The sequence below is a fragment of the Leptodactylus fuscus genome, chromosome 5 (genome assembly GCF_031893055.1).
Source record: "Leptodactylus fuscus isolate aLepFus1 chromosome 5, aLepFus1.hap2, whole genome shotgun sequence".
NCBI classification, from domain to species: domain Eukaryota; kingdom Metazoa; phylum Chordata; class Amphibia; order Anura; family Leptodactylidae; genus Leptodactylus; species Leptodactylus fuscus.
The window spans coordinates 73,803,629-73,829,910 of NC_134269.1; the positions used below are offsets into that span (position 1 = coordinate 73,803,629).

A 26,282-nucleotide genomic window follows, 5' to 3' on the forward strand; every position below is an offset into this window, starting at 1 on the left:
TCACAATTAATCTACAATGTCTATAGACTTTGATAGTGGAGCCTTACAGACCCAACATGACGACGACGAGGAATATGATAAAGAGGATTACGCCAGGGAACAAGAGGTGAGAAAGTTCTTTCTTATTATGAGTGCTACCTTTTATTGTCTCTGATGTCTGTTCAGACGGCTGGATTAGAGGCTAAATCTGAACAGAATGAAATACATGAGTCTTGATTCCCTGGATCACACACCTTTTCTGTAAAACTTCCCTGGGGATTAATTTATTCACGCCATCTGTTATCAGGTGTAATGTTCTTCGTTTGCTTTCTATTTCATACACATGTAAAGTATGGCTAACCGGTTATAATGTATTTATTTATTTATTTTTATTATCCTTCTCACGAGGGTACGTTCACTCTGAGGCTTTCGTAGGTTGAAAATAATCTGCTTCAGGGATTAGGACACTTTTTTTTTCTTTCTTTTTTTTCTTTTTTTTTAGTCCAGGAAACCTTTCTTTAAAAAAAAACAAAAAACCAGCTAGTGGTTTTTGAAAATTAAAAAAAAAAACACATTGCATTTTTTCAATGGGTTTTTCAAGGTGGAAAATAGACCTAAAAATAAATCATGTTGCTTTTTGCTTCTGACTTCCATTGAATGAATGCGTTTTTTGAGGCAAATTCGAGTGTAAACTCACCTTTAGGGGGCATTCACACAGAGTAACGCCGGGCGTGTATCACAGCCGTACTTACCGGCGTTACGGCAGACTGCCGAACACTTCCCATTCACTTCAATGGGAGCGCTCGTAAACGCCACTGTTACGAGCGCTCCCATTGAAGTGAATGGGAAGTGTTCGGCAGTCTGCCGTAACGCAGGCGTGTACGGCTGTGATACACGCCCGGCGTTACTCCGTGTGAATGCCCCTTTATTGTATTAATTCATGGTGCTGTACGTATGAAAAGAGTTTACGTACATAGAATAAGCATATACTGAGCAAGAGGTTTTACTACAGTCGGAGGCAGTACCCTGCCTGCGAAGTTGTACAACTCCTCATGAAATAATCTTCTGAAATAATTGCAAATGGTTTGACAGTTTTCCCAGTGTGCCTTTGGTAAAGGAATATTCACAAACAGTAGATTTATTGGAGAAATTTTTGTAGTTGCCAACGTTATTACTATTAGAGCTATCTGAAGCCTATAGAGGCCTATTAGCTCTATGTGAGGGCTACACATTGCAAGTTTGCAAAAGGTTAGCCATCAGCAGGATCCCTCGCGGTTAATTTACTGCAAATCAGAGTAGCAGCCAAGTAGATGGGATTTCAACAAATCGAATCCATACTCTACAGAGAGAAACGTGCTGCATGTTAAAGGGACCCAATCATTGGAATCCCATTTTTTTTTCTCCCTAACACATAGGAATAGCCTTAAAAATGGCTATTCTTCTCCTACCTTTAGATGTCTACTCTGCTCCGCCGTTCGGTAGAAGTCCTGGTTTCCTTCTATATGCAAAAGAGTTCTCTCGCAGCACTGGGGGTGGTCCCCAACACTCAAACAGCACTGGGGGCATCCCCAATGCTGCGCGAGAACTCTCCAGCGATGCCTCTACCTTTGTCTAGAACGCCTCTCTCCGTGTCTTCTTCCAGCACTGGCTTTAAACTTCTAGGCATTCGCAGTCGGCTCTGCCATCGGGACTTGGGCAGAGCTGACTGCGTATGCCCACGGCCATTTTTTTGTGGCCACTTACATGAGCGTACTACATAAAATCTGCAACAAAAAAAAGCTGCGTTTACGCAGTGTGGGGCCTTAGCCTTAAACCGTTCTATCTCAAGTACGATAAAATGTAGAAATGCGATAAAATGCGATCACAATGTCAAATGATAAAGAGATTTATATGGAATTTTCTGTATGTAGTGCTGTAGTTTTAGGGGCTTAATTTGCACAAGGGATAAGGGGAAGGAAAAATAGAAACCAGTCTTGGGCTGTGCGAAATATAATGTAGAAATAGACGGGCACACAAATTAGTGACCTAAGGGCCTTGAAGTCTAAGGTGTCTTATTAATACTTCTGTCTATCCCTACAGTTGCAGCAGCTTTTAACAGACCTTCCTCATGATATGCTGGATGACAGCTTGTGCTCCTCTTCAGAACCAAACTTCAGTGACTGCAGTGACCATGACTTATCTGAACAGTAAGTAGCCTCGTACTGGCTTTGACATTGTTTTATTTGGAAATAAAATGACAGGCTTTTTCTTTTTCAAGGCATCCACACTGGGATCATAAGGATCGCTGGGAAAATGATGGAGTGTCTGATCATCAAAAAGTAGGCGCCATCAAGATGGGTTTTAATGTTTTTTTCCCCTTTTAACTTTAGTTATCTTATTGCTGATTTTTCTGTTTTTGTCTAACAGTATCAAGATGGTTATAGTGAACAAACCAATCCTGTCCAATATATGGGCGTACAAAATGGACTACCTAGAAGCCAAGAGGTGGAAGAAAGAGTGGCAAATGGGTGGGGAACTCTTAATAGAGATAAAGAAGAAAATATTTTCCATAAAAAATACAGTTATCCCAAAGAGGCTGCAAATGATGAGTCTAATGTAGGAAGCTTTCACAGTGACAGTCATTATGATGGACCTGACCATTGTTCAACAAGTGAATTGTATCATCTTCCAGAGGACTTTCAGCCTTATACCAATAGCGGACATCAGATGGGTGAGGGCTTTCAAGAGCCAAAACATGAACAGTTTCAGGTATGTCATTGAAAGTGTTACGACTTAATCTTTCAATAGTGTTTTAGAGCCACATCAATCTAATAGTAATCTTCACGTGTCTGCGTGAAGATGACATTGGTAAAACCCATGAGTTTAACTTCTGCCAATCTATAAAAACTATAGATGTGTCAGAATAAGCTCCATTTATCAAAATTAACAGAAATATTATATCATTGCTCATAGCAACAAATCAATCATAGTAAAGCATTAGTTTTTTCCAAGCAGTTTAAGAAATACCTGATGTTCCAAGACTGTTTACTATGTACAACAAAGAAGCTTATGCTGTTCTTTTGTTCTCTTTTTTTTTTATACACAAGACCTAATATTCTTGCACTTACTTTGCATAGACTATAGTGGCAGATTTCCAGTTATGGAATCTGAGTGTTGTTAATGGACTTTAAGCACCTTGTACGTCATATTATTTCAGTTTCTTTATTCTGGATATTGGTGGTGGGCAGAGCTACATGACATTCTTTCTCCAACATTTAAAAGCTTTGATAAAAAAAAAAATTAAGTGGAATACAGATAAGAACTAGAGATGAGCGAGTACTATTCGAAACGGCAGTATAGGAATGAATGGACGCAGCTGGGGCCGGTGTCCTGCCACTTAACCCCCTGCGCGCCGGCCGCTCCCATTCATTCCTATGGGAGCGTGCTATTTGAGACTGCCGATTCGAATAGTACTCACTCATCTCTAATAAGAACCTTACTGATAAGGGCTCGTTCACATCTGCACCCGGCACTCCGTACTTCAGGTTTCCGTTTCCTGCATAAAACGGAGCAGGAGACGGAAACCTGCAGGAGTCTTTCTCACCCATTCATTTGAATAGGTGAGAGAGCTGTGCGGCGGTGAGTGGTTTATGCTCTCCGCCGCGAAACCGGGTTTTATAATCCGGACACAGAGTCGGACATTCAGTACTCTGTGTCCGGATTAAAAAAACCGGTTTCGCGGCGGAGACCATAAAACGCTCACCGCCGCTCACGGCCGGACCTAGTCTGTGGTTTCCGTCTTCTGGCATGCAGAAGACGGAAAGCACAGAACGGAAACCAGAACGCAGGTGTGAACCTAGCGTAACTTCCTATTCCCGTCCAGCTGTTGACCAGGTGTTTGTACCCCCTATTCCAGCAGTGAAATATTGACCATCTCTGCCTGTCCAGGTAGCAATGAGATTGGCAGGAGACAGATTAGGCTAGTGTGGCATATCAGATCATTTTGACTACATTTTCCTTAGAAAACCTCTTGCACATGTTCAAGACTGAAACAGGAGAAAACTGTGTGGCAGTGTAGGCAAAGGTGTGTTTTTGTTTTTGTTTTTTTTTAACAGGTTAACTTGATAAGATGGTCAAAAAATGACTATAATCAGGCTAGAATATAATAAATGTTTAATAGCTGAAAATGGTTATAAATGATGCAATAGGTCTCTGGATGGGGAGCCCCTTTATATATCATGTACTGATATATACCCATCATTTGATGACTTCCAGACTTGCAGTGTCCAAATCGTGGTCCATGCTGATATAGTTAGCACCACAACCTCTAGTGCTCTTTATACCCATTTATGCCTGGAGTTTTCCATGATTGTGTCTGGAAAAATGGATGTTACTCTATATGGTATAGTTGGAACATGTCCAGAAAATGGGAAGAAATGTTTAGGTACTGATCATTAAAATAATAATATACAAAACTATAGAGTGAATAGTAACATCCTATAGATGTACAACAAGAAATAGATATAGGTTTGTCATAGGTCACTTTACTTTTTGCATGATCATATTACTGTACAGTATTAGTGAGAGGGATGGGTTTAATTCATGAACATGGAATATCTTTTCCTCTGGTGTGATGAGTGGTTACTGTCAATGATTATCTGTGTTGCATTTTAATATTATAGTGAAATAACATACTTCTTCAGATTATGTATATTTAACTTTTTTTTTCTATTTTAATAGATATTTCCCGCATCAGAAGGAAATGTCCATCAAGTTTCAGAAACCATCCAACTAAAATATAATCCATACCAACTAAATGCTATGAGAAAAGATGTAGCTGACCATGATCCTATAAGAAGAGAGGACAATTATGGGGATCTCCAGAGAGAGTTTCTGGACACTGGAGAGTGTAAGGCAGACTAGTAGTTTTCTAGTAAAGAGACAGTTTGATTTTTCTGAACCGTGGGAATGACATCTCACACTTTTTAGGTACATCGAATAATATGCAATTTATACAACTACAAGTTCTTTACAAGGCAAGAGGGAGGCAGCTAGAAGAATTAAATGCTAAGCTGGAGGAAAGTGAGCGACAATTAAGATACCTCACTCATCAACTGACCATAGTGAAAGGTATGTATATTCTCTGCACAAGATGATATAGTAGTCTTTGTCTGGGCTAGCCCCCATTTAACATCTAATCTGGAATGGGGAGATGCTGCTGTGTCCAAAGCCAAGCAAGTCCTATTACTTAGAATAGGACACATGCTCAATACTTGACAGACCTTGATGGTTGCCTCTCAAAGTATCTTGCTCAGCTGGCAACAGCCTCTCTCCACAACCAAGGTCAGATGAGGTGGGAGAAATGGTGTAGCCAACCCTTATAGCCGCTATTAAGCAGTAAATATCATTATTGACAGATAAGACCTTGTTGCTGTTGTTAGATTCTAAAAAAAATTGACAGCAAATTGCTTTCCAAATACACCATCTTGGACAATGGGCATATTTATTAATGGAAAGTTCACCTATAAAATGTTTTATGATCTCATAAATGCTTCTTAAAACTTCTGTAATATTAAGATGAAAAGGATGGAGTGGCATTGAGTCTTCAAGAATCGCAGAACTTGGTTCAGAATACTAAAGAAGTAGAACTTCAGTTACGAGGCCAGATAGCGGCTCTGGAGAACACAGTTAATGGTCTAAATACGAACAATGAGCAGGTAAGTAGGTAAGGTATGCGTGTTTGTGCGTGCGCTGAAGTTAGTAGATCTTGTCATTAATCTGTCCACATATTTGAGTGTGACTACATGTGAAAAGAGTCACACTAGTTTGTGAGACACACTAGAAGTGTTTAGAATTATGATGTCTTATAAGGTGCATTCGTTACGTCCATCTGTCATATTGGTGCAAGAGGCTGTATGTGTTAGTGTGTCTTTATAGCCCAATTAGAAAATCTTGTAAGGTTTTGCATCATCCATTCTTTTCCAGTTAAGGAAGGAGCTGAAAGTTTGTAAGCTTGCAATGGATAGTATGCAGCAGCAAGTAATGGACCTGCGACGTTCTGATTCGATTCACAGAGCTAGGGAACAACATGAAGCTGTAGTATCCATGCTTAAAAAGAAGAATGAGGAGCAATTGCTTTCCCTGCAGCAGAAGCTGGATGAGGTTAATGCTGCACTCACAGATCAGGTATGATCCATGAGCGTTCAATGACAACCAAGGAAAATTTTCATGTAGCTACACAGGTCATTCTGAAAGTATTTGTCTCTGGCTAAAGGCTGTGGATATGTACAATTGTCACTGTGCAGCTCACTTCTATGGAGGAAACAGCTGCAGTAAGTGACCTGTGTCGCAAGAGTTCTCAAATGCCTTTTTCAAGTGGATTGATGCCTAGATGGGTTTTTTTTCTGAATATTAATATTACCATATACCGTATATACTCGAGTATAAGCCGAATTTTTCAGCCCAGTTTTTGTGCTGAAAAAGCCCCCCTCGGCTTATACTCGAGTCAGCAAAAAAAAAAAAAAATTATTTATTTTTTTTTTTATTTTTTTTTTTTGGAGGGTGGGTCTATGACCAGCCACAATATTAATGTATATAATCTCCCATAAAAAGATGCAAAAAAAAAAAAAAATCTAAATCGCTCCTTTCCCTAGAATACATAGAAAAGTAGAAAATTACTGTGAAACACATACACATTAGGTATCCCTGTGTCTGAGAGTGCCCGATCTACTGAATATAGGGTATCTGCAGTGCTCCTGTTCCATCAGGAAGGGGTTAATAGGAGCACTGCAGATACCCTATGTTCAGCCAGGCTGAATTCCAAGTGGGGGGAAAAAAAGGAAGGGAAGGGACAGACACAACCAAAACACCCCCTCCCCTTCCCCAGCACCCAAAAACACTGACCATTTCAATTTTTAAAATTTTCCAGTAGCTGCTGCATTTCCCCCCCTAGGCTTATACTCGAGTCAATAAGTTTTCCCAGTTTTTTGTGGTAAAATTAGGGGGGTCGGCTTTTATTCGGGTCGGCTTATACTCGAGTATATACGGTACTTACTATATGCTTAATTCATGCCTGTTGTTTTAGATGGTTTGTTTTCACTTCTGCACATTCTATCTCTAAACCTGTTTCCCTGAACTAGCGGATGGAAACTAGTTGCTATGATCTACATGCACAGGGTAGCAGAATTTCCTCTACTTTCTGTGCACTGTCCCGATTTTCTCCAGAGAAATTGCAGTAGCATGATTATGCAACACTACTGTGCAATTAAACTTGGAATATAGTAGCTGTGAGACTGTAAAACAATTACTATTAGCTGCAACAGCTTGTCAGTGTATGTTTTTCTGCTTCTTTGTGCCCCCCTCTCCCATAAATGTCTAAAACAAGTATTTGAGATGTCTGTCTCATATCCCCAGAATAGATTTAGCAAAGAATAAATGGTGAGGGAGCAATTTTGAAGGAGACAAGGGGCCTGATAAGTGGAGAAAAGGGCATTTTTCACTGATAAGATACATTACAAGTTTCTTATATTTGCTTGTACTTTTAGTTTATGCATGGCTTATTGACCAATTATTGTTCATGTTTTTTCTTAACTTCTATTTTTTTAATAGAAGGAAATATGTAGTCGTCTGGAGCAACAAGTGAAACTATCAGAAAGAAACCAAGAAGAAATTAAAATGGAGAAAACTGAGATCATAAACCGACTGACAAGGAGCCTAGAAGAATGTCAAAAGCAGTGTGCTAATCTCTTGCATACAGGTAGGGAACCGCCTTTACACCTCCCAGACATTTCCATTTGACTCAAGGATATAATTTACATCATTTTACATTTGAGTACATGAGTCAGAAAAGTAAATATTCTGGTGGGAGCTACTTTAATGCTCTGTAACATATTTAACACTACTCAAAATCATAACAGTTTAGGTCTGGTTCACATCGGTATTCCATTCGGGAAGTCTGCTTGGGGACCCCCTGAATGGAATACCGAACACATTAAAAAGCGGCGAGCAATGAAAGCACACAGACCCCATACACTATAATGGGGTCCGTGTGTTTTCCAAGCGGTGTCCGCATGACATGTGGAGAAAAAAATTACTTCAAGAACTATATTCCTTTCCGCATGACTCGTGCGGACACCACTTGGAAAACACACGAACCCCATTATAGTCTATGGGGTCCGTGTGCTTTCATTGCTTACTGCTTGTTAATGTGTTCACTATTCCATTGTGGGGAGTCCCCAAGTGGACTCCCTGAATGAAATACTGAACGCAGATGTGAACCAGGCCTTATACAGTTTGTAAATACAAGATTCTGATCTCAAATAAGAAAATTAGTGCTCAGTGCAGTTTAGTATCTTTATCTACTTACGACAGCAAACTTGACTCCTTTTAGTATAAGGTACAGTTAGAAGAGACAGGCATATCTTGGTATGTCTGTCTGTCTGTTTTCGGAGGAAGCTTTCTGATTTGGTAACGTCCAGACATTTAAGCTTTTATTTTTTTCTAGATAATGCTATTTATTACTAAGTCTAGATAATGCAGTTAATGAAGTAATTATCGCAAATGCAGTTACATGTTCATTAAATGTTATACTTTTTAATATTTATATAATGTGGGATAGATATATCTATCTATCTATTTTTTTATTTGTTACTTTACACCTATATATTTTATTTATTTATTTCTGTAAAGGAGCAATTCATGAGACTACACAGTTACGGATGCAGCTTCAACAGGTTCAGTCTTCAAAGCTAATATGCGATGGTATGAACAAGGCATTGCAGGTCAGTGTGGATTTGTCATGGTTTTGTCTTTTTCTCTCAATATAATGTGTTATAAAGTCTTTTAATCCTACTTAATAGGTTGACATTATCGTTTTGTTTGTCACATATTTATGTCAACTTGACACGTAATGCATTTTTTAATTCAGGCAGAGATAAATGAATTAAAAGAGCAAATTACCATGTATGAGTCTGCAGCCAAAATGGGAGTTTTTATCAGTGGCGAAGAGGAACAAGAACTATCTGACTCATACGTAGATCTAGGCATTAAGAAAGTTAATTGGCAGAAATCACGATTTAACAGGTAATTTCCTTTGTTAAAAAATTCTGTTTTAAGAGTGGTTTAGTATTTATCTATTGTTTCTAGTAAAGGCATGACTTCTCCAATTAAAGGGGACCTGAGTTTTTGATAGAACTTACAAATCATACATCGTTTTCCTGGAGACATTGCTGTTTGTTGCTTTTTATTTTATTTTTACCTTTAGCAATAATCTCCTTGTTCTGCAGTTCACTTAGAGCAAAGGGGGTTTTACATAGTGTGGACCTTTACCAGGAGTTTTCATGAGCAACACTTCCCTTCTAACACACCCCATAAGGCTCAGGAGCGTGTTTTTTTTTTTTAAATGGACACAAAGTCCTACATGTCTGACTTTGTGTCCGGTTGAAAAAAAACAAAAAAAAACGGTTTCGCCACGGAGAGGCAAAAGACGCTCATGGGTGAACACTTTGCAAACCCATTCAAGTGAATGGGTTTGAAAACTGACTGCCGGATTTCTGTCCCCTGTCCAGTTTCTCGGGCAGAAGATGGAAACTGGCCAGATTACCTAAAGTGGAGACTGGGCACTGGTGTGAACCTGCCCTGAGGAAATGTTAACTCAACCTGGGATATGCACCAAATTCAGGTTTCATGCTGAAAAATTATTGACAGTATAGATCAGTTTGTGATCTATGGTGGTCCAATGGTCCAAAGCTGGCGCAGTGGATGGGGAGCAAGTGCATGCTCCTTCTATTCGAGTAATTCAAGTGGTGCTGCAATTTGCTCTCAAATACCGCTATGCATTGTCCCTATTACTTGAATAAAAAAAATCAAAAGGAAAAACCGCTACATCTGACTGCATGTATATATGCAATGACTGCAACGGACAACCCCAGACTGTAAGGGCCAACAACAGACAAAATAGAAAAAATTATCGTCCGGCAATCAAATACTTAAAATGTAACTTTTACTTCATTGATATAAAAAACATAAACATGTTTCAGGAGCAAGAAAAAAAGAGGAACAGCTTACACGTTTCAGGACATGGTGTTGAGTCCCTTAGTCATAGCTTTTTATATCAATGAAGTAAAAGTTACATTTTAAGTATTTGATTGCCGGACGATAATTTTTTCTATTTTGTCTATTACTTGAATAGCTGATCTGTGTGGGATCTGGATGTTGTACGACTCACAGATGACATTCTGATGAACTATCCTGTGGACGGGTCACCAGTAAGAGAAATCCATTTGTCTGGTTGATGCATGCTGTGTGACATGTACTATATGTCATGTAGGGTTGAAAACACAGTTCTCTGTCCTATTGGTCAGGTCTATTCAGTTTTTGGTGCACATATTTGGAAAATGCATAAGATGTTATGCAACAAGAAAATAGGGGAATAAGCATGAAATATATTGTTTTTCAGTATTTTGATATTTATTTATTTTTTCTCGTGCGTAGGATGATGCTTACTAATGGTCATAGGAAAGATCTTTCATCTGATGAAATTATTATGGAGCTGAAGGCAGAGCTTGAACGCTCCTTGAACAGTAACAAAGCAAAACGGCAACAGATTGTTCAGCTACAGTCAGATCTGAAAGGATATCAGTCAAAAACCGAGGAACTGAAAAAGCTGCTTGAAAATGCGGAAAAAGAGGCTAAGGACTACAAGGTGAGGACCTACTGCAGTACTGTGGTCCTTGTGCATTATGTCTGGCTCTAGCAGGATATGTATACTTGTATACAAAGAGCCTTCTTTTAATGAAACTTTCTTTTTTGGAGGATAGGCCGCTTCAAGTAACTCTGATAGTGTGTTGGATTCGACATCTACTTGTAGACCAGGAGCTGATATAGACCAGGAGATTCAAAGACTTCAATTGGAAAAGCAGCAGATGCAGCAAGAAATTGAGGTAGAATAGATGATATGAATTTATATATTCACACACTTTTAATAGTAGTAGTCTGTTAAATCTAACACAATATCAAATGTATTATTCTTTATCTCAGTGACATTCAATTATGACTGCAGCTAAGCTATTGTTTCTATTTGTTTTTTATAGAAACATTTACTGCATATCCAAGAACTTACCACAAATGAGGAAAAGGTGAAGTCTGCGAACCAGCAACTCTGCAGTGAAATGAGACAAATGCTTGAAGACTTTGATAAAGATAAGAAGGAATCTATTGAAAGGTGCCAACAGAATCTTGGTGTCTTGTGCTTATCTGTCCTACTTTGAGGGCATCGATCTATCTTGGATTAAAATGTCCTAGTTTCTCAAAATACATCTTAGATACTGTAGCTGCTGAAACACAGCTCTCCTCCATCCCCATACACTTGCATGCTTGTCTTGGTCAAGTGTGCATGTGCTTTTAGTATAGAGAGGGTAATAAGCCACTGCACCTCCGGCATGTTGGAACCAACATGTCTGACCATTTTTTCCTCCAGCATTTGCCTTTGCATTTGTGAGTGTTGGGACATCAACATACACATTAGTTGGACAGCTGGTTTTAGCAGGTTCAGCTGAAGTTCATCTAATGTGTATGGCCATCTTAACTCCCTATGTTCCCCTAGTTGAGGGTCCAGTGCTTTAGATATAAAATTTAAATATATGAAAACTTTGCAGCAAAAGCCAAATACTGAAGACAGAGCTTGAAATCCCTTTCTTCACTAAATGAACAGTGTACATCATGGACAATGTACAGATATTTAGCATGACTGTCAGATAATGGCCCCTTGTTCTTCCCAGGTGTGAGCGCACTTATTCACAGCATTATGAAGACATGAAGAACCATATAAGAATGGAGTTGAGTGAGAAATTTGAAGCTGAAAAGGAAACGCTATGTCAGGCTTATGAGACTAAAATAGCTAATTTACAGTAAGATGGTTTAATTTCCTTTCATATAACAAATGTTGGTTAAGTAAACGCACACTATCTTAGTTTTACACCAGAACTTAATGTTAACAATTTTTTTTGATACATTGCAGATCTCATATCAGTGAATTGACTAATGAAATGTCCGCCGTGCAGGAATGTTATATAGCAGTCTGTAAAGAGAAAGATACCTTAGAAGATAGTATCCGAGCCAGCATAAAGAAAGAATTTCAGCTGAGTGAAGAAAAGGTACTGGAATTTTTTCTGTTAATATAATAAAATTATATATCAAGTTCTGGTCATCTGTTTAGGTCAGATCATGTTTTGGTTACCTATTCAACAGAACCACTGAACTCAGATGCAGATGGTTTCCAAACTGAAGGGCATCTGTTTTACATAGTGTTTAATGTTAGAGTTGTCCCAGACTCCTTGTGTTTAGGAGATGTTAATTAAGACATTAAATGGGTTGTGCTGTTATGGACACTCAACCTTTGTCCTGTGGATAGGGAATAAGTGTCTAGTCGCTGGGGTCCCGAACACCAGTTCCCCCAGTGATCAGTAGAATGGGGACCAAAAGTCCCCCTAAAGCATCTTCATGAGTGTAGCTCTAGTGTGCATGGCCTGATCACTGAAGAAACCAGCGTTTGGGCTCTCAGCACTAATCCCCTGTTCAGTGTTCATAACTAGAGATGAGCGAACACTATTCGAAACAGCCGTTTCGAATAGCATGCTCCCATAGAAATGAATGGACGTAGCCGGCACGTGGGGGGTTAAGCGGCTGGCTGCCGGCAAAGTCTGCGTGCCAGCCGCTTCCATTCATTTCTATGAGAGCGTGCTATTTGAATAGTGTTCGCTCGTCTCTATTCATAACATCTTATCGCTTTAATAGATGGGGGGGTTTTAAACATTGACTCCTATGTAAACCCTTCCTGTAAGTATCTAAATTTAGTGGCTCTGTTGATTTAGATGATTGCCTGAACATGCACTAAAATAGCCATAGGACCAAAGTTTTGTTCATTCATTTAGTCGTTTGTTTTTTGCAAGTGGAGAGAAAAAGTGACACACGACACAGAAAAGTCTTTGCAAAATTTAAAAACGGAGCTAGAGTTGAAACACCAGTTATCGTTATCTGATGCGAAGGCTCAGTTGGAGAAAGAAAGAGAATGCACAACGAAGGAACAATTGGCACTAGAGAAAGACAGCTGGATAAAGGAAAACGAGAAGGTATCGAGACAATTTACCATTCTAATTAGACCACATTTGCATATCTGTATTTATAGGGTGAAATCCTGAAAAACAGTCCGCTGAGTTTCAGAACATAAGCATACAGCATAGCACAGTGTTTTTTAGTTTTTGGTTTTTTTTCTCTTTTTTTTAATGTAGATTGTGAGCACCACATAGAGCTCACAATGTACATTTTTCCCCTATCAGTATGTCTTTGGAATACAGGATGGAAATCCATGCAAACACTGGGAGAACATACAAACTCCTTGCAGATGGTTTTATGCCCTTGGCGGGATTTGAACACCAGGGCTCCAGCGCTGCAAGGCTGCAGTGCTAACCACTGAGCCACCGTGTGGCCCCAGTGTTTTTTTAGTTTTTGCCTAGTTTTCCTTTCAGACGGTACTTGCTGATTCTGTGATAATGAGACTAATAGTTATTCAGAATTATTAAATTATGTTTTTAAGGACATTATAATGATTTATAGAAAGCCCAAAGTAAGTTGATATGCTGTGTAAAATGTAAAGAAAACAAGAAGATTTCCATGATTTGGGAATCTTGTATAACCATAGTTTATTTATAATAGAACACATATAAGAAGTTTGAACTTACACATTTTTCACTTTTCAGAAACTCATCAAAAAGTTGGGATAGGGTTTATAAAGGGCTAAAAAAGTAAGTGGTACTTATGAAAAACCGCTGGTCAGTTTTCAACCAAGTCACATGACTGTGCATAAAATGAGCAAGTTGGAGAAGCAGAGTCTCTCAGAAACAAAGGTGGTGAGACGTTCACCAATCTGAAAAACTGTGATGTGTGTAGTTGTATGATAATTCTAAGTCATTACATGTTACTCAGCTTTTTTCGAATTGAGGTTTTAGCAAATGGAGCCCTGTTTAGTTTTGGTGCACTTTACATGGTTACAATTCCAGATGTACATTAATATATCCATTTTTTTCACTTTCTCTCTGTATTGAACTCATAAAATGAATGGAGTGCTGAGTCACAAGCACCTAACAGCCACATTGCATCATCTATACACGTTTGTAAATTTAGGAAAAAAAAGAGAAAAAAACAAAAGATCAAGCAGCTGAAATTCAACACTGCCCATTCTTTATCTTCCCCACCATCAAAAAAAAACCAAAAAAACACATTAGATGAACACGAATTTCAGTGGGTTCTGCCAATTCACAGAAAGTGTGTATGGGCTGCTTTAGTTTTTCTTGCATAAACTTTTTGTAAAGTTTGTGGTATAAGGAATACACTTCCCAAAATGCAAGTTACTACATCAGGTAGTTGAGCATTCATTCTCTAAATTTGTTTTCTGTATATATGGGAGCTGTATTTCTACATGCAATGGCCAATGACTACACTATTTTAAAGGAGAATATCTTGCTTTACCTTCAGAGTCATGCAGTCTCTGGTCACTGCATGCTGGTAGGGTTTTATCTGTGTTTTTACATTACAACGTTTAAACACAGCCTAGTTGGATAATATTATAGATGTTTTACCTTCTCTTCATGGATGGCAATAGTAAATGGGCACAATGTGGTTGTAATCTTCATAGTAGTGATAACTTACTTTGCTGAAGTGTTAGTACAATTTACTTGCTGGAAGTTTTGAGAGTACTTAACTGATTAACTTGTTTCCTTCTTGACAGAAAACAGAATTAAGAATTCAAGATCTAGAGCACCAATGGAGGCAGAGACTAGATAGAGCAGTTCAAGATGCCAAAGCTAAGTCACTGCAGAATTTAGAAGATCATTCAATACAGACAGAGGAAACTAGCACCACACAATCTACATCTGAACCCGAGCCTACAGATGGACTAAAACTACAACTTCAGAATGCTGTGCAGGAAGTCCAGATAGATCTAGAAAAAAAGCACCGGGAAGATATTTCCAAACAGGTTAGTTGCTTCAAAACCTTCACACAGTAATTTGTCAGCTCTTCGAAGACTTTTGGGTAGGACTACTCTCTCGATTGAATCATACATGGATTGCCAGGCAGTATCTGGAGTAGAATAACTGCCGAGAATTCAGGTAAGAGCTCGTTCACATCTGCGCCCGGGGTCTCCGCTTACAGGTTTCCGTTTAATGCCCGAAACTGGGCAGGAGACGGAAACCTGCAGGCATTTTTCAAACCCATTCAAATGAATGGGTTTGAAAAGTGTCCGGCTGTGAGCGCCCGTGAGTGTTTTATGCTTTCCGCAGCAAAAGCGTTTTTTTTTTTTTTTTTTTTTTTTTTTGTTTTTTTTTAGCCGGACAAAAAGTTGGACATGCAGGACTGTGTCTGGTTTAAAAAAAAACGGTTTCGCCGCAGAGAGCACAAAACGCTCACCGGCACTCACGGCCGTACACGGTCTGACAGGTTTCCGTCTTCTGCTTGCAGAAGATGGAAACCTGAGAACGGAGACCAAGGCACAGGTGTGAACTCAGCGTAACCTGACTAGTGATATAATTTTTCTGTCCATTATTTAAAGAGCACCTTTCGCCACCTCCACCAATTCAAGTTCTTATCAATTGTTACTAGGCGCTGTTTTACTGATTCCAGTACAGTTAGAGTTTTCTCTCTAGACCCCACCTTTCCTGAGCAACCAGCACAGTTAGTTTTGATGCCTGGGTATACAAACGGATGTTAACTGACACTAACTGATCCATTAATGTTAATGTCCATTATCATAAGCGTCCTTTTTTGTTTTATTGTGTTGGGTTTTTTTTGTTTTTTTTTTCATTTTATTAGACCCTATCAGTAGGACATCCAACAGTAGTGTGAACATCTCTTAGAAACTAACCTAGATAACCTAATAAATCGGTTGTGCTGAAGCATCTTGGCACAATGTCGCGAGTGAGGCACAGAATGGGGTTGTATAGCACATTTGGCTCAAGAAAGGGCCATGCACAAAATGCGTGCCTCAATATAATCCCTGTATGGAAAACTGGCATAGAGGAACTGATGAATTTTCCCCAATAGGTCATGCTGCGTGTGGTCCCTGTGGCTGCTATAAAGCCTATCTATAAACGTTGTGAACAGGTGAAATGGCAGCCCTCATAATAATGTATCACTATCTGGTTTTAATGCGTAAAACATATATAGATGAGCCATCCATTTTATTGGAGCTAGAGTGCTCTCTATCCGTGAAAATATGGGGCACTTGTTGCCATGTTAGGGGATTTAAAAACGACTCTCCACTCTTAAAATGTCTTTCATTTTGAAGGGGTTTTCTGGGACATAAAGGTTTCTTTTTGTGTGCAAATTCTTATTGGCTTGTTTTGTGACTCTTTTTTGGTTTGACAGGTGGAATTGGCTGTAACAAAAGCTCACACTAGGTGGTTAGAAGAGCTTACCAGTTTATCAGAATACAAAGCAAACTTGAGGCTTGAGAGAGAAAAGTGGGAGAGACTCCATGATGCTGATGTAAAGAAGCAGGTGAGTATAGACCACTACATACATGCTATTTTGTAAATGTTTTGTCGACGATAAGATATAAGGAAAATGTTGTTTTTGTGATGCTCCCTTTTCTGTGTAATAGGCCCCACAACAGGAAGGATTTATTTAGGCTTTAGAAGACTATTACTGAGAACCATCTTGGCTATAAGTAATGATACTTCTTGGCCTTCGCTATCTTGCAGCTTATAAATATTTATTTTGCAGATATCCGATGCTGTTGCTGCAGCTGAAGAAAACTGGAAGTTAGGAGCTGGAAAAGTTGACCACAGCAAGAAAGAAAAAGAATTGGAGGAGCAAATTGCCTCACTGAAAAGGGGGTTGGAGCGAAAGAATGAGGAGTTTGAGGCCCAGATGAAAGTCCAACTTGGAGAAGCGCGTGCTTTATGGAACAAAGAGCGGCAAGAGGAAATTCATCAAATCCAGGCCCAAAATGAAAAGGATTACCGCACATTTTTGAACGAGCATAGGATGAAGATCGCTGAAGTTCTCTCCACTGCAAAGGCTGACTTTGAAAAGCAAAAAAATGATCAGGTCTCTCAGAAGGCGACTGAATTGACAGAAATGTTTAACCAGCAGCTCAAGCAACGGGTTAGTGAAGAATCTCGGAAACTCCAAGATCACGATGCAGAGATTTTATCTGAAATAGAGAGACTTTTGTCTGGCATTCACGATGAACTGCTTGAAAAACGTGTTCTAGATCTGTTCTCATATACATCATCCAATTTAGATACCCAGTTCTTGGATAAGCTACGATCTTGCTTACAGAAGTCTGTCAAGAGCATTACTTATAAGGCCATTATTAATGCAAAATCTGAGTGGATGCAGGTAACAATTTGTCACTTTTGTTGGTATGTGAAGAATAAATGCTTGGCTGCTATACCTATTAGGTCTTACTTTGTGTTTCAGAAATCTGACGAAAATTTAGCAAATCGTGAATTAAAAGTCTCTACGAGTACACAGGACCGATCTTCTATTAGGAATGCAGATGGTGGGCCCAAATATTACAGAAAGAACCTTTCTGAGAAGCAAGCAAATGGTATATATTTTTTTTTCTTTACCTTTTTGAACCTTCTGACACAAACTTGCACCTATGTTTTTAGAAATATGGGACGGATTATCAACCCTTCTGTTTTGTCTCTGCACTTCTGAAGGATGCGCCTAATTTTTGACAAACCACATTCCTCTTAAATCGAGCACATCCTCTGGCAGGCTGTGCACTCACTCTAAAACCTACATCATCCAGATGGTCCTGTTTAGTAGACCTAACAAAGCAGGACCTGTCTCTTTCTGATCTTAAAGGGATTATATCATAAGAATCCCATTTTTTAATATTAACACTTTGGAATAGCCTTAAGAAAGGCTATTCTTATCCTACCTTTAGAAGTCTTCTCCACACCGCTGTTCTGGTGATATTCCCAGTTTTCTGCGGTATGCAAATGATTTTTCTCGCAGCACTGCGTTCCCCAATGCTGCTTGAAAAATCTCCAGTGCCGCCTCATCTTCTTCTGGAACGCCTCTTTGCCACGTCCTCTTCCGGTGCTGGTCTTCAAAATCCTAGGCATGCGCAGTTGGCTCTGTCATTGGGCTTCGGGCAGAGCCAACCACACATGTCTGCAGCCATTTTCTTGTGGCCGCTTAGACAATACGACACCTGGGTCGGAGAGTTGATCATGAACAGCTACTCACGGAAGTTCTTCTCCTCCTTCTCTGTCAGCCCTGGTCTTCCAGCCTCAGGTGAAGACCTTCCTGCAACGAGTGGTGCACTGTGCTCCACCCTACCATTCTCCTGTGGGACCTCCATCTCTAGGTGGTTTCTTCTTGCCACATTAGCAAGAACATCATCTTGCCGTCTTTCTGCCCAGACTACAAACATTCTTTCCCTGAGGACCCTCGCAAGGGCTTGGCTGCTTACATTGCATGAAGACATCTTTGAGAAAGTAAGAATATTTCTAAATTGTTACTTTGAATTTCCCTCTTGCAGATGACCAGCTGACATGGAAAGGTGATAACCCTGCTTTATGTTGCTGTGAAAACTGCTTGCAGCAACTTGAGAAATACAAGAAGGACTCTCAAGAGCTTAGAAGCAAACTGGATAAAGCATGTCGCCATCTTCAGCAAGCCGTGAAAGACCAGAAACTAAAAGCAGAGCAGTTTAAAAGTGAGTATCGCCTACACTCTGTCTGTGGAAGCTGAAGACTGCAGATTTGGGGGCCATTGAAATTTTAACAACCACGTATACTTTTGAAAATAATTAATAAACAAATGTAGCGCTTAAAGTACAAAATACTGTTCTACCATGTCACATACTGAGAGTGTGCTATATTTGTATACCATGTATTCAGTCCTCTATGTACTAAACATATTAATAATATAAGCCAGTATTCTATCTATATGGGTAGAACTGATCTGCCTGGACGTCAAACTATCTCATGTTTTATAGATCAGTTAATGTTAACCTTATAAACCCCTGAAAAAAGAAAAAAGTTGTGACCTTATCACTCCTATTTTTGTGAAAAAGATTACTGTAGTAAACTGTAAAGTGATCCGGAAAATATTAGACTTACAAATATCTTCCTCAGAAGATTTAATCCAAGTGGAGTCTGGATGTGTTTCGTTTTAGGTCCTAAAGTTATACATGCTAATTTTAAGTTCTAAATTAAAGACACACGTACACATCAGTGTTTGGAATCCATATTCCACAGATCCACAAGATGGTGGTAATGCATTTCACTTGAGTCATGCATAGTGCTGTGATTAAGGATACATGTATCCCTTGCATTTGTCAGAAGCATGTTGCTGTGTTTCCATAGGAAGATGTACTGCTGACAATCTAGCATTTTGTGTATTGTATAAAAGCTGTGATCATCAGACAGGCCAGTGATCAGGAACAACAAAAAAAATCTTTATACTTATCCAATGTCTGTAGTCCTGGCACCTGCACGGTTGTTTAGTGAAGCTGGAGTAGGACACCTTTGGCTTCAGAGTGTATGTATATAAAACAGCATTACAGCAGAGCTAATTGGGGTCATAAGGGTATATAAGGTACTCTTCTATACATAGTCTAGTACTATCAGGATGAGGGGGGTAAGCGTTTCTCACCCCCCCAGCGATGGCTCTGAGCTGTAAGGCTGATTCCTCTGACAGTGTAGGGATATTGGTTCCATAAATAACATCACTGATATCTCTTCCCCCGGGTCACATACCTGCAAAGCCATATTCAGCACGCTGTCAGCTTCCTAGTGGTATATAACACTGCTAGTGTCAGAGGAAATGATAGGTCCTTTTTAAAGCATACCTGTTGTCTTATTTGAGTTTTCATCATATCCTGCTATGTGGGCATACGAGACATAACCCTATTTATGATTTGTATCATTCATTCGTAGCAGCTTCTCCTTTACAGACTGTCTGTAGTTAGCCGTTTTCGCAGCTGGTGGGCTGCTTACATTACGTAGAGGAGAATCTACTCCACAACTGTCTTTCCAACTCAGAAATAGCCCCAAGACTATTAAGGACATATATAGAGAAGGACTGGTCTGTACCGATGTGAATAAAGTACTTTTTGGTTGTGAAAGCTTATAGGTCACTCCAGTGTCATCCAAATCATCTCCCACTTGCTGCTTACTCCTCCGCTTGTATCCTGCAACTCAATAACATGTGACCTGTAGATTAGACACTATATTCAGTATGATCAATTCACTTGCAGTGTAACGGTGCATAAGTAATTCCTGACAAGTTTTTTTTTTGTTTGTTTATTTTCAGATAATGAAATTATTGCCCAGACTCTAAGGCAAGAAAATGCTGAACTGCATAAAACCCTTCAAGAAATAAAAAGTAACAGAACTTCACAAAGGTAAGGATCTTTAGTGCTTTTGTTGTAGAGGACAGTGTACAACATATGAGGCTGGACTCTGAGATGTCATCTTATCATTCACATCATTTAGGTTATGTGGCGAAATGCACAGCAGTTAAATCATAGTTTAGATATTTACATTAGCATGTTTAGAGATATCATTTTGTCTGATGTTCTGTACATTTTATAATATAATATCTCTTAATTTATGCTCTTTTCATCATAGTACTCAGCAAGATGAGGGCTCAGAAAAGGGTTGTGCTCTTTGTAGAGGAAATGCTTTAGAAGAGATGCGAGCTCAGTATATCAAAGCTGTGGATAAAATAAAAAGTGAGTAAAGAACCAAAAATTCTTGTGACCAAAACCTTTTATAACATATTTTTAAAAGGTGACAGGTGAGATTCTGGAAGGTTGCTATAGCTCACCCAGATTCTTTACGTATGTGTGGTAAGTGATGCTACAATTCAGGTAATACATTAGCTCATTAAAGGTCTATAAAAGGTTGCCAAGACCTCAGTCCTGCGCAGTTCCTGAGGGGGAGAGAGAAGGAGCTGGGTTCTGTCCTAACACTGCAAACTGGTGAGAGACCAATGTGAACTGTTGCTGTTACTGTGCCCTGTGATCGTTTTTTGCTGTATAGTTAGTAGCTCAGACGAGCAGGATTTCTTTTATTGTTTTGCCTGAAGTTAAGACTTATTTTGTTTTGAGTTTTTTTGCAAAGTAAACGTACAGGGTAAAACCTGTTTGTATCTAAATTTTTTGTGTCTTTCTATGACTGTCTGGGTCCGCTGTTGCTATGACTGAGCCTTTCCCCCTCCCCACAACATATATAATGTGTATGTTGTTGTTTCATAGATTTCCATTTTTATAAGATTGCCCTGCTGCTTCTATTCAAGTTCCCTGGAACATCCACTATACTGTGGATGGAGATTCTGAGACATTCCTATTACTTGAATAGCAACAAGCTGGACTTGCTGCCCATCCACAAGCAACTTCCTTCACCCGGAGGATGCTGGAACAGCTGATCTGTGCAGGGGCTGGGTGTTGAATCTCCTCAAGTTAGATACCGATGACCTAGTCACTAAAATCAGCAAGACATTGTAAAAGTTGATATTTAGCCTAAATGTGATGAGATCAGCAGTGAGAGAGTGGAATAGGCTGCCACGGGAGGTGGTGGGCGCTCCATCAATGGAAATCTTCAAGCGGAATCTGGATAAACATATGCTGGGATGATTTAGGAAGACCTGCACTCGCAGGGGGTTGGACCCGATGGCCCTTGAGGTCCCTTCCAACTCTACCAAAAAAAATAAATAAATATATGTACTCACCAGTAACTATTGGTCTTGCTAACTTCAATTCCTGTATTTTTGCTTTGTCTTGGCCATGCACTAGCGTTTTATCGATTCTTTAATCAAACAGGTGACATGCTTCGCTACATACATGAAAGTAAGGGAAGAGCAGCTGAAATGTTGAAAAATGAAGTTTTAAGAGAACGTCAGGAAACTGCTAGGAAAATGCGCAAATATTACTTGACTTGTCTGCAGCAGTTACTAAAGGATGATGGCAAGAATGAGGGGTGAGTGACACACACTTATTATAACCTAAAATGGCAACCTACAAAATGTTTTCATTGAAAATTCAGCCAGTGTACAAATCAGACGAGGGAATGTACTTTTATGGGGGATATAACAAATATTTCTTACACTAGGTTCAGACTAGCGTTCGGGTCTCTGTTCTGAGCTTTCCGACTTCTGCATGCAGAAGACGGAAAGCTGTCAGAGCGGGTCCGGCTGTGAGCGCCGGTGAGTGTTTTATGCTCTCCGCTGCGAAACCGGCTTTTTAAAACCGGACACGGAGTACTGCATGTCCGACTCTGTGTCCGATTTTAAAAAAACTGTTTCGCGGCGGAGAGCATAAAACGCTCCTTGGCGCTCACGGCCGGACATCTTTGAAACCCATTCAAATGAATGGGTATGAAAGAGTCCTGCAGGTTTCATTCTCCTGCCTCTGTTTTGTGCAGGAAACAGAAACCTGCAGAACGGAGACCGGGCGCAGATGTGAACGAGCCCTTAGAGTTGACAATGCTCATGTTGTTCTTTCTAAAATGGTGCTGTGTTGTAACAGGTTTATGGAGAAAGGTACATGCAGTCCTGAATCTGACAGCTTATGTCAATAAATCAGCTAATCTCAAATAAGTTGTCTTATGTCCTACTGAGCGGTAATGTGAATACTGGTCTCGATCCTGGGAAAACCCCTTTAAAGTTGGTCACTGGCTACAGTGGCTTGTTTGGACAAACACAACCACATTTTCATCTGAATACTAGTATATATAATGCAAACCCCAGTGTTATTGTTGTGGACTTTCAGTTGACTAGTTTTCAGTTAAATACTTATACAACTAAAAGTAACTGACATTTCATGTCCTTGCTTTATAAATAGTATCTCATCTGTTTTCTTAGAGCCGAAAAGAAAATAATGAACGCTGCGAGCAAGCTTGCAACTATGGCAAAAGTTTTAGAAACTCCAATATCCCAAAAAACACAAAGCAGAAACTTGTGTGTTGGTAAGTACAAATTTAATAACTTTTTTTTTTTTTTTTAATATAGCGTCAATATATTCCAAAGCAGGTTACAGTTCATGACTGACTAATGAACAATCCACATATCAGGAGAGACAGCTTACAATTTCTGAACAAATAGGGTGACACAGGGTGAAGGTGCTTGTTTTTTTATAGTAGGTGACTGGACTGCCACCCTAGCCAATGTCTGAGCACAGATATATAGTCAGTTCTGATATTGAACATGAAAGAGGTTGTCAGTGTTGCAAATCTTTATTTAACAAGAGAAGACTAAAGGAATTGGGAATTGTTATGGTAGTCACCTGCTCGAGTGGACATTGGGCATGCAGAACTATTGCCAAGGCCAGCTATCATCCTGGCAACTTTACTTCTAAGTGAAAAATTGTAGTGTGAACAGAGCCTAAGATATTCTCTCTTAAATCTAGTGAGCTCGTATACTCGTATATATAGTTCTTTTCAGTAGTGGGCTTGTGCAGTTTTAACATGTGACTTCACATGGGCCCTGAGGGTTTGTGACTTTATATTTTTTACCAGAATTGTCTCATTTGATTTTTCCAGACGTGCATGGTAATAGTACAGCAGATGGTGGGACTTCAAATATGGCGTCCATCCAGGAGCTGAGCAGGCACTATAGCCGTGTGATCTCTGCCATCTCTGTGGTCAGATGTGAAAAGGGTTGTAAAATAAGTGAAAATAAATAAAAACACGTTAAGCAGCCCTGTGTCACAAAATACCCAGACTAGAAAAAATATAAGCTGATTTTATTCCATATGCTGAAAGTCATAGTTGGGGAAAAAAGAGCTTGAATTGCAGTTATTTTGCTATTTCACCTCTAAAAACCCCCCCAAAAAACAAAACACCTGTGGTAGTAAGGGGTTAAAATGGAGAACTGTGAGATGCAGCATTACCACATGGCACCAATTAAATCCCACCACGGACCCTACCCCAGAGCGGTAGCCCACAGCCTTTAGAGCCAATGATATAGTCTTTGCAGGCTTTCTCCTCCCACTACCAACTATGATTGACAGTTTGTTCACTGTAGTCAATAAGTGAATGGTAAGACGAAGAAACTGCATCAAACAAATCCATCTCCTCCCGGTGACAACTCACTAAACTTCTACAGTATTTTTTTTTTTTTTTTTTTTTTTAAAAACCATAAAATAGAGATTACAATTAAAAATTGGCGTAAACTCGAGAAAAATCTGATTTTTATTTTTTGTTAAACTCACCCAGCCCTATTGTGTAGGTTCCTGACTTACTAGAAGATGCACTGTTTTCCATGAACTTGCATTAGCAGATACGCTGCACCTTTTCCATATCTGCGCCCCCTATTGCCACATGCCTTCAATTAATCTGTGTAAACATCATTTGACAGATGACTGTAGCGGTTCTGACATCACACTGTAAATCTTTGGATATTGCAATGGAATGATTCAGATTTTCATATATCTTCTCAATCTTTAATTAGGGTTAGGAGTGAGCCAAGATGAAACTGAGCCTGAAGATATTAAGCCAATGAAGAATGTTCTAAGCTGTTCAAGTAACAGATCAACTGATCCCAGTACTGAACAAAAGACCCTGGATGAGCTGATCAGGAGACATATGAAGGAGAAGCTGGATGGGGGCAGATTCCCTGGCCTTGAAGATGCCACTGCTATGAACATTGATGCGTCAAAGCAATTTACAATGGACTGCGTCGACCATAAGCTTACACCATTGCATGCTGGGCGATCTATGAGCACACCTTTGGATGATGGTCGTTCTTTTAATATGCCAAATGCTAATACAGAATCCATACAGGTTGTACTCCGTAAACAAAGTGAGCAACATGGACCCAAAGATCGCTTGTGCCATGGGAATCTAAATTCCAGATCAGACAGGAGGAAGTTTGAACTCCAAGAAACTCCTGTTCGAGATGAAAATGGGAGCAACGACCGGAGCTCTTTGAATAGTAAAAGTCTCTTTATGACACAGAGTACGCAAAACTCTTTAACCAATGTGAAGGCACAGTCTCAAAATCTGAAAACTCCTGGGAATTCTTCAGCAGCAGGTTTATTTTCCTTTGTGGAGGGAAGTCATGATACCTTTGGCAGCAGATATGAAGGTCAGAATCTCTCTGCACACATTGCAAAGAAGAGAGACCAGACTCCTGGTACACAACATCCTAGTAAAGTTGTGGGTCACCCGCCTACAGCTGTTGAATCGAAGCCATACTCCGATGTAGGTCGAGGCAGCCAACTACCTTCACGGAAATTATTGCTGGATTTTGCATCCCCTCAGCAAGACAGTGGCTTTGACAGTCCCATGCCTATTTAGATAGTTTTAATCTGCACTCCGAAGGCATCTGCAACTTGACCGAATCTTGTTTTAGCTATGCAGACTGAATCCTTGCTACAGATTGAATTGACATATTTATTTTTTTTTGGCTCTTGTATATAGTCTTGTGCCTTTTATGTATTCTATTTTTGTATATGTATGTTTGTGTAAAGACTTATTTTTGTATGCGTTCCTGGTTTTTACATAATTATGTTATTTAAATAAAGATCATTTTTATTATTATTTTAGTCTTTTTTTTATTTTTTTTTATTAACATGTAGAAATCAGGCTGATAATATTCTGGTATTAGACCGGGGCCCCACGGGTCGGAAACGCTGCGATTTGCCTGCTGCAGAAACGCTGCGGGAAAAATCATGGCAGTAACTGCAAAGTGGATGGGATTCTTGCAAATCCCATGCTCACGTTGCAGTAAAATCCACAGTGCGAACACCCTGCGATTTCCGAAATGGGCGCAGTTTTGGAAATCGCAGCATGTCAATTATATATACGGAAACGCCAGCGGCTTCCCTGTAGATATAATTGTAACAGTCTGCACAGGAAAACTTCACAAACCTTCTGTTTAAAGCGCTGTGGGAAGAACCGCAATGCGTTCCTGCAGCGGTTTTTCCCGCAGCGCTTTATTGCTGTGGATCATCCTGTGGGGCCTTAGCCTCAAGGTGGAATCGAAAACTATGGGTCAAAAGGACATTGGCAGCCTTGGCAATATTTCAGTAAATTGAATGTGGATTATGATAAAACTAACTTTGCTACCAGACTTTACCTGTGACTTGGAACATGTGGATAGAAGCTTTAGTTATGCCATGTCCTTTTAGGGCTCAGCAATACGTTTGGGTAGAAATATTACAGCATTTTTTACTCCTAGCAGTCTCCATGCCGGTTTTGAACATGCCCTTATGGGAACTTGACTAAAAACTTGCACCAAGCTTGACCGCTAGATGTTGTGTTCTCTCACTTTATATTCTAGTTTGTCTAGATTGTAAAGTTTGC

At 39.6% G+C, this 26,282-nt stretch overlaps 1 protein-coding gene across 1 annotated transcript; it reads left to right on the forward strand.

Annotated features, from left to right (window-relative positions):
* Positions 1-25,274, forward strand: CEP152 (centrosomal protein 152). Its single transcript, XM_075276200.1, has 27 exons — positions 1-106; positions 2,059-2,165; positions 2,237-2,297; positions 2,386-2,727; positions 4,699-4,867; positions 4,948-5,088; positions 5,536-5,675; positions 5,944-6,144; positions 7,567-7,714; positions 8,647-8,738; positions 8,885-9,039; positions 10,450-10,660; positions 10,776-10,898; positions 11,049-11,179; positions 11,736-11,864; positions 11,975-12,110; positions 12,906-13,085; positions 14,741-14,989; positions 16,378-16,509; positions 16,735-17,355; positions 17,437-17,566; positions 18,512-18,688; positions 20,290-20,380; positions 20,607-20,710; positions 21,800-21,956; positions 22,840-22,943; positions 24,427-25,274. The coding sequence occupies exons 1-27, from the start codon at positions 17-19 to the stop codon at positions 25,272-25,274; spliced, it is 5,169 nt and encodes a 1,722-aa protein (XP_075132301.1). The 5' UTR covers positions 1-16.
* Positions 25,275-26,282: the final 1,008 nt, after the last annotated feature.

Bases quoted from the DNA above. Each gene is read 5' to 3' on its own strand.
- CEP152 (XM_075276200.1), top strand. From the start codon at position 17: ATGTCTATAGACTTTGATAGTGGAGCCTTACAGACCCAACATGACGAC. The intron at 14,990-16,377 runs GTTAGTTGCTTC...TTGGTTTGACAG, and splicing joins GGGAAGATATTTCCAAACAG to GTGGAATTGGCTGTAACAAA. The intron at 17,356-17,436 runs GTAACAATTTGT...TTTGTGTTTCAG, and splicing joins CAAAATCTGAGTGGATGCAG to AAATCTGACGAAAATTTAGC.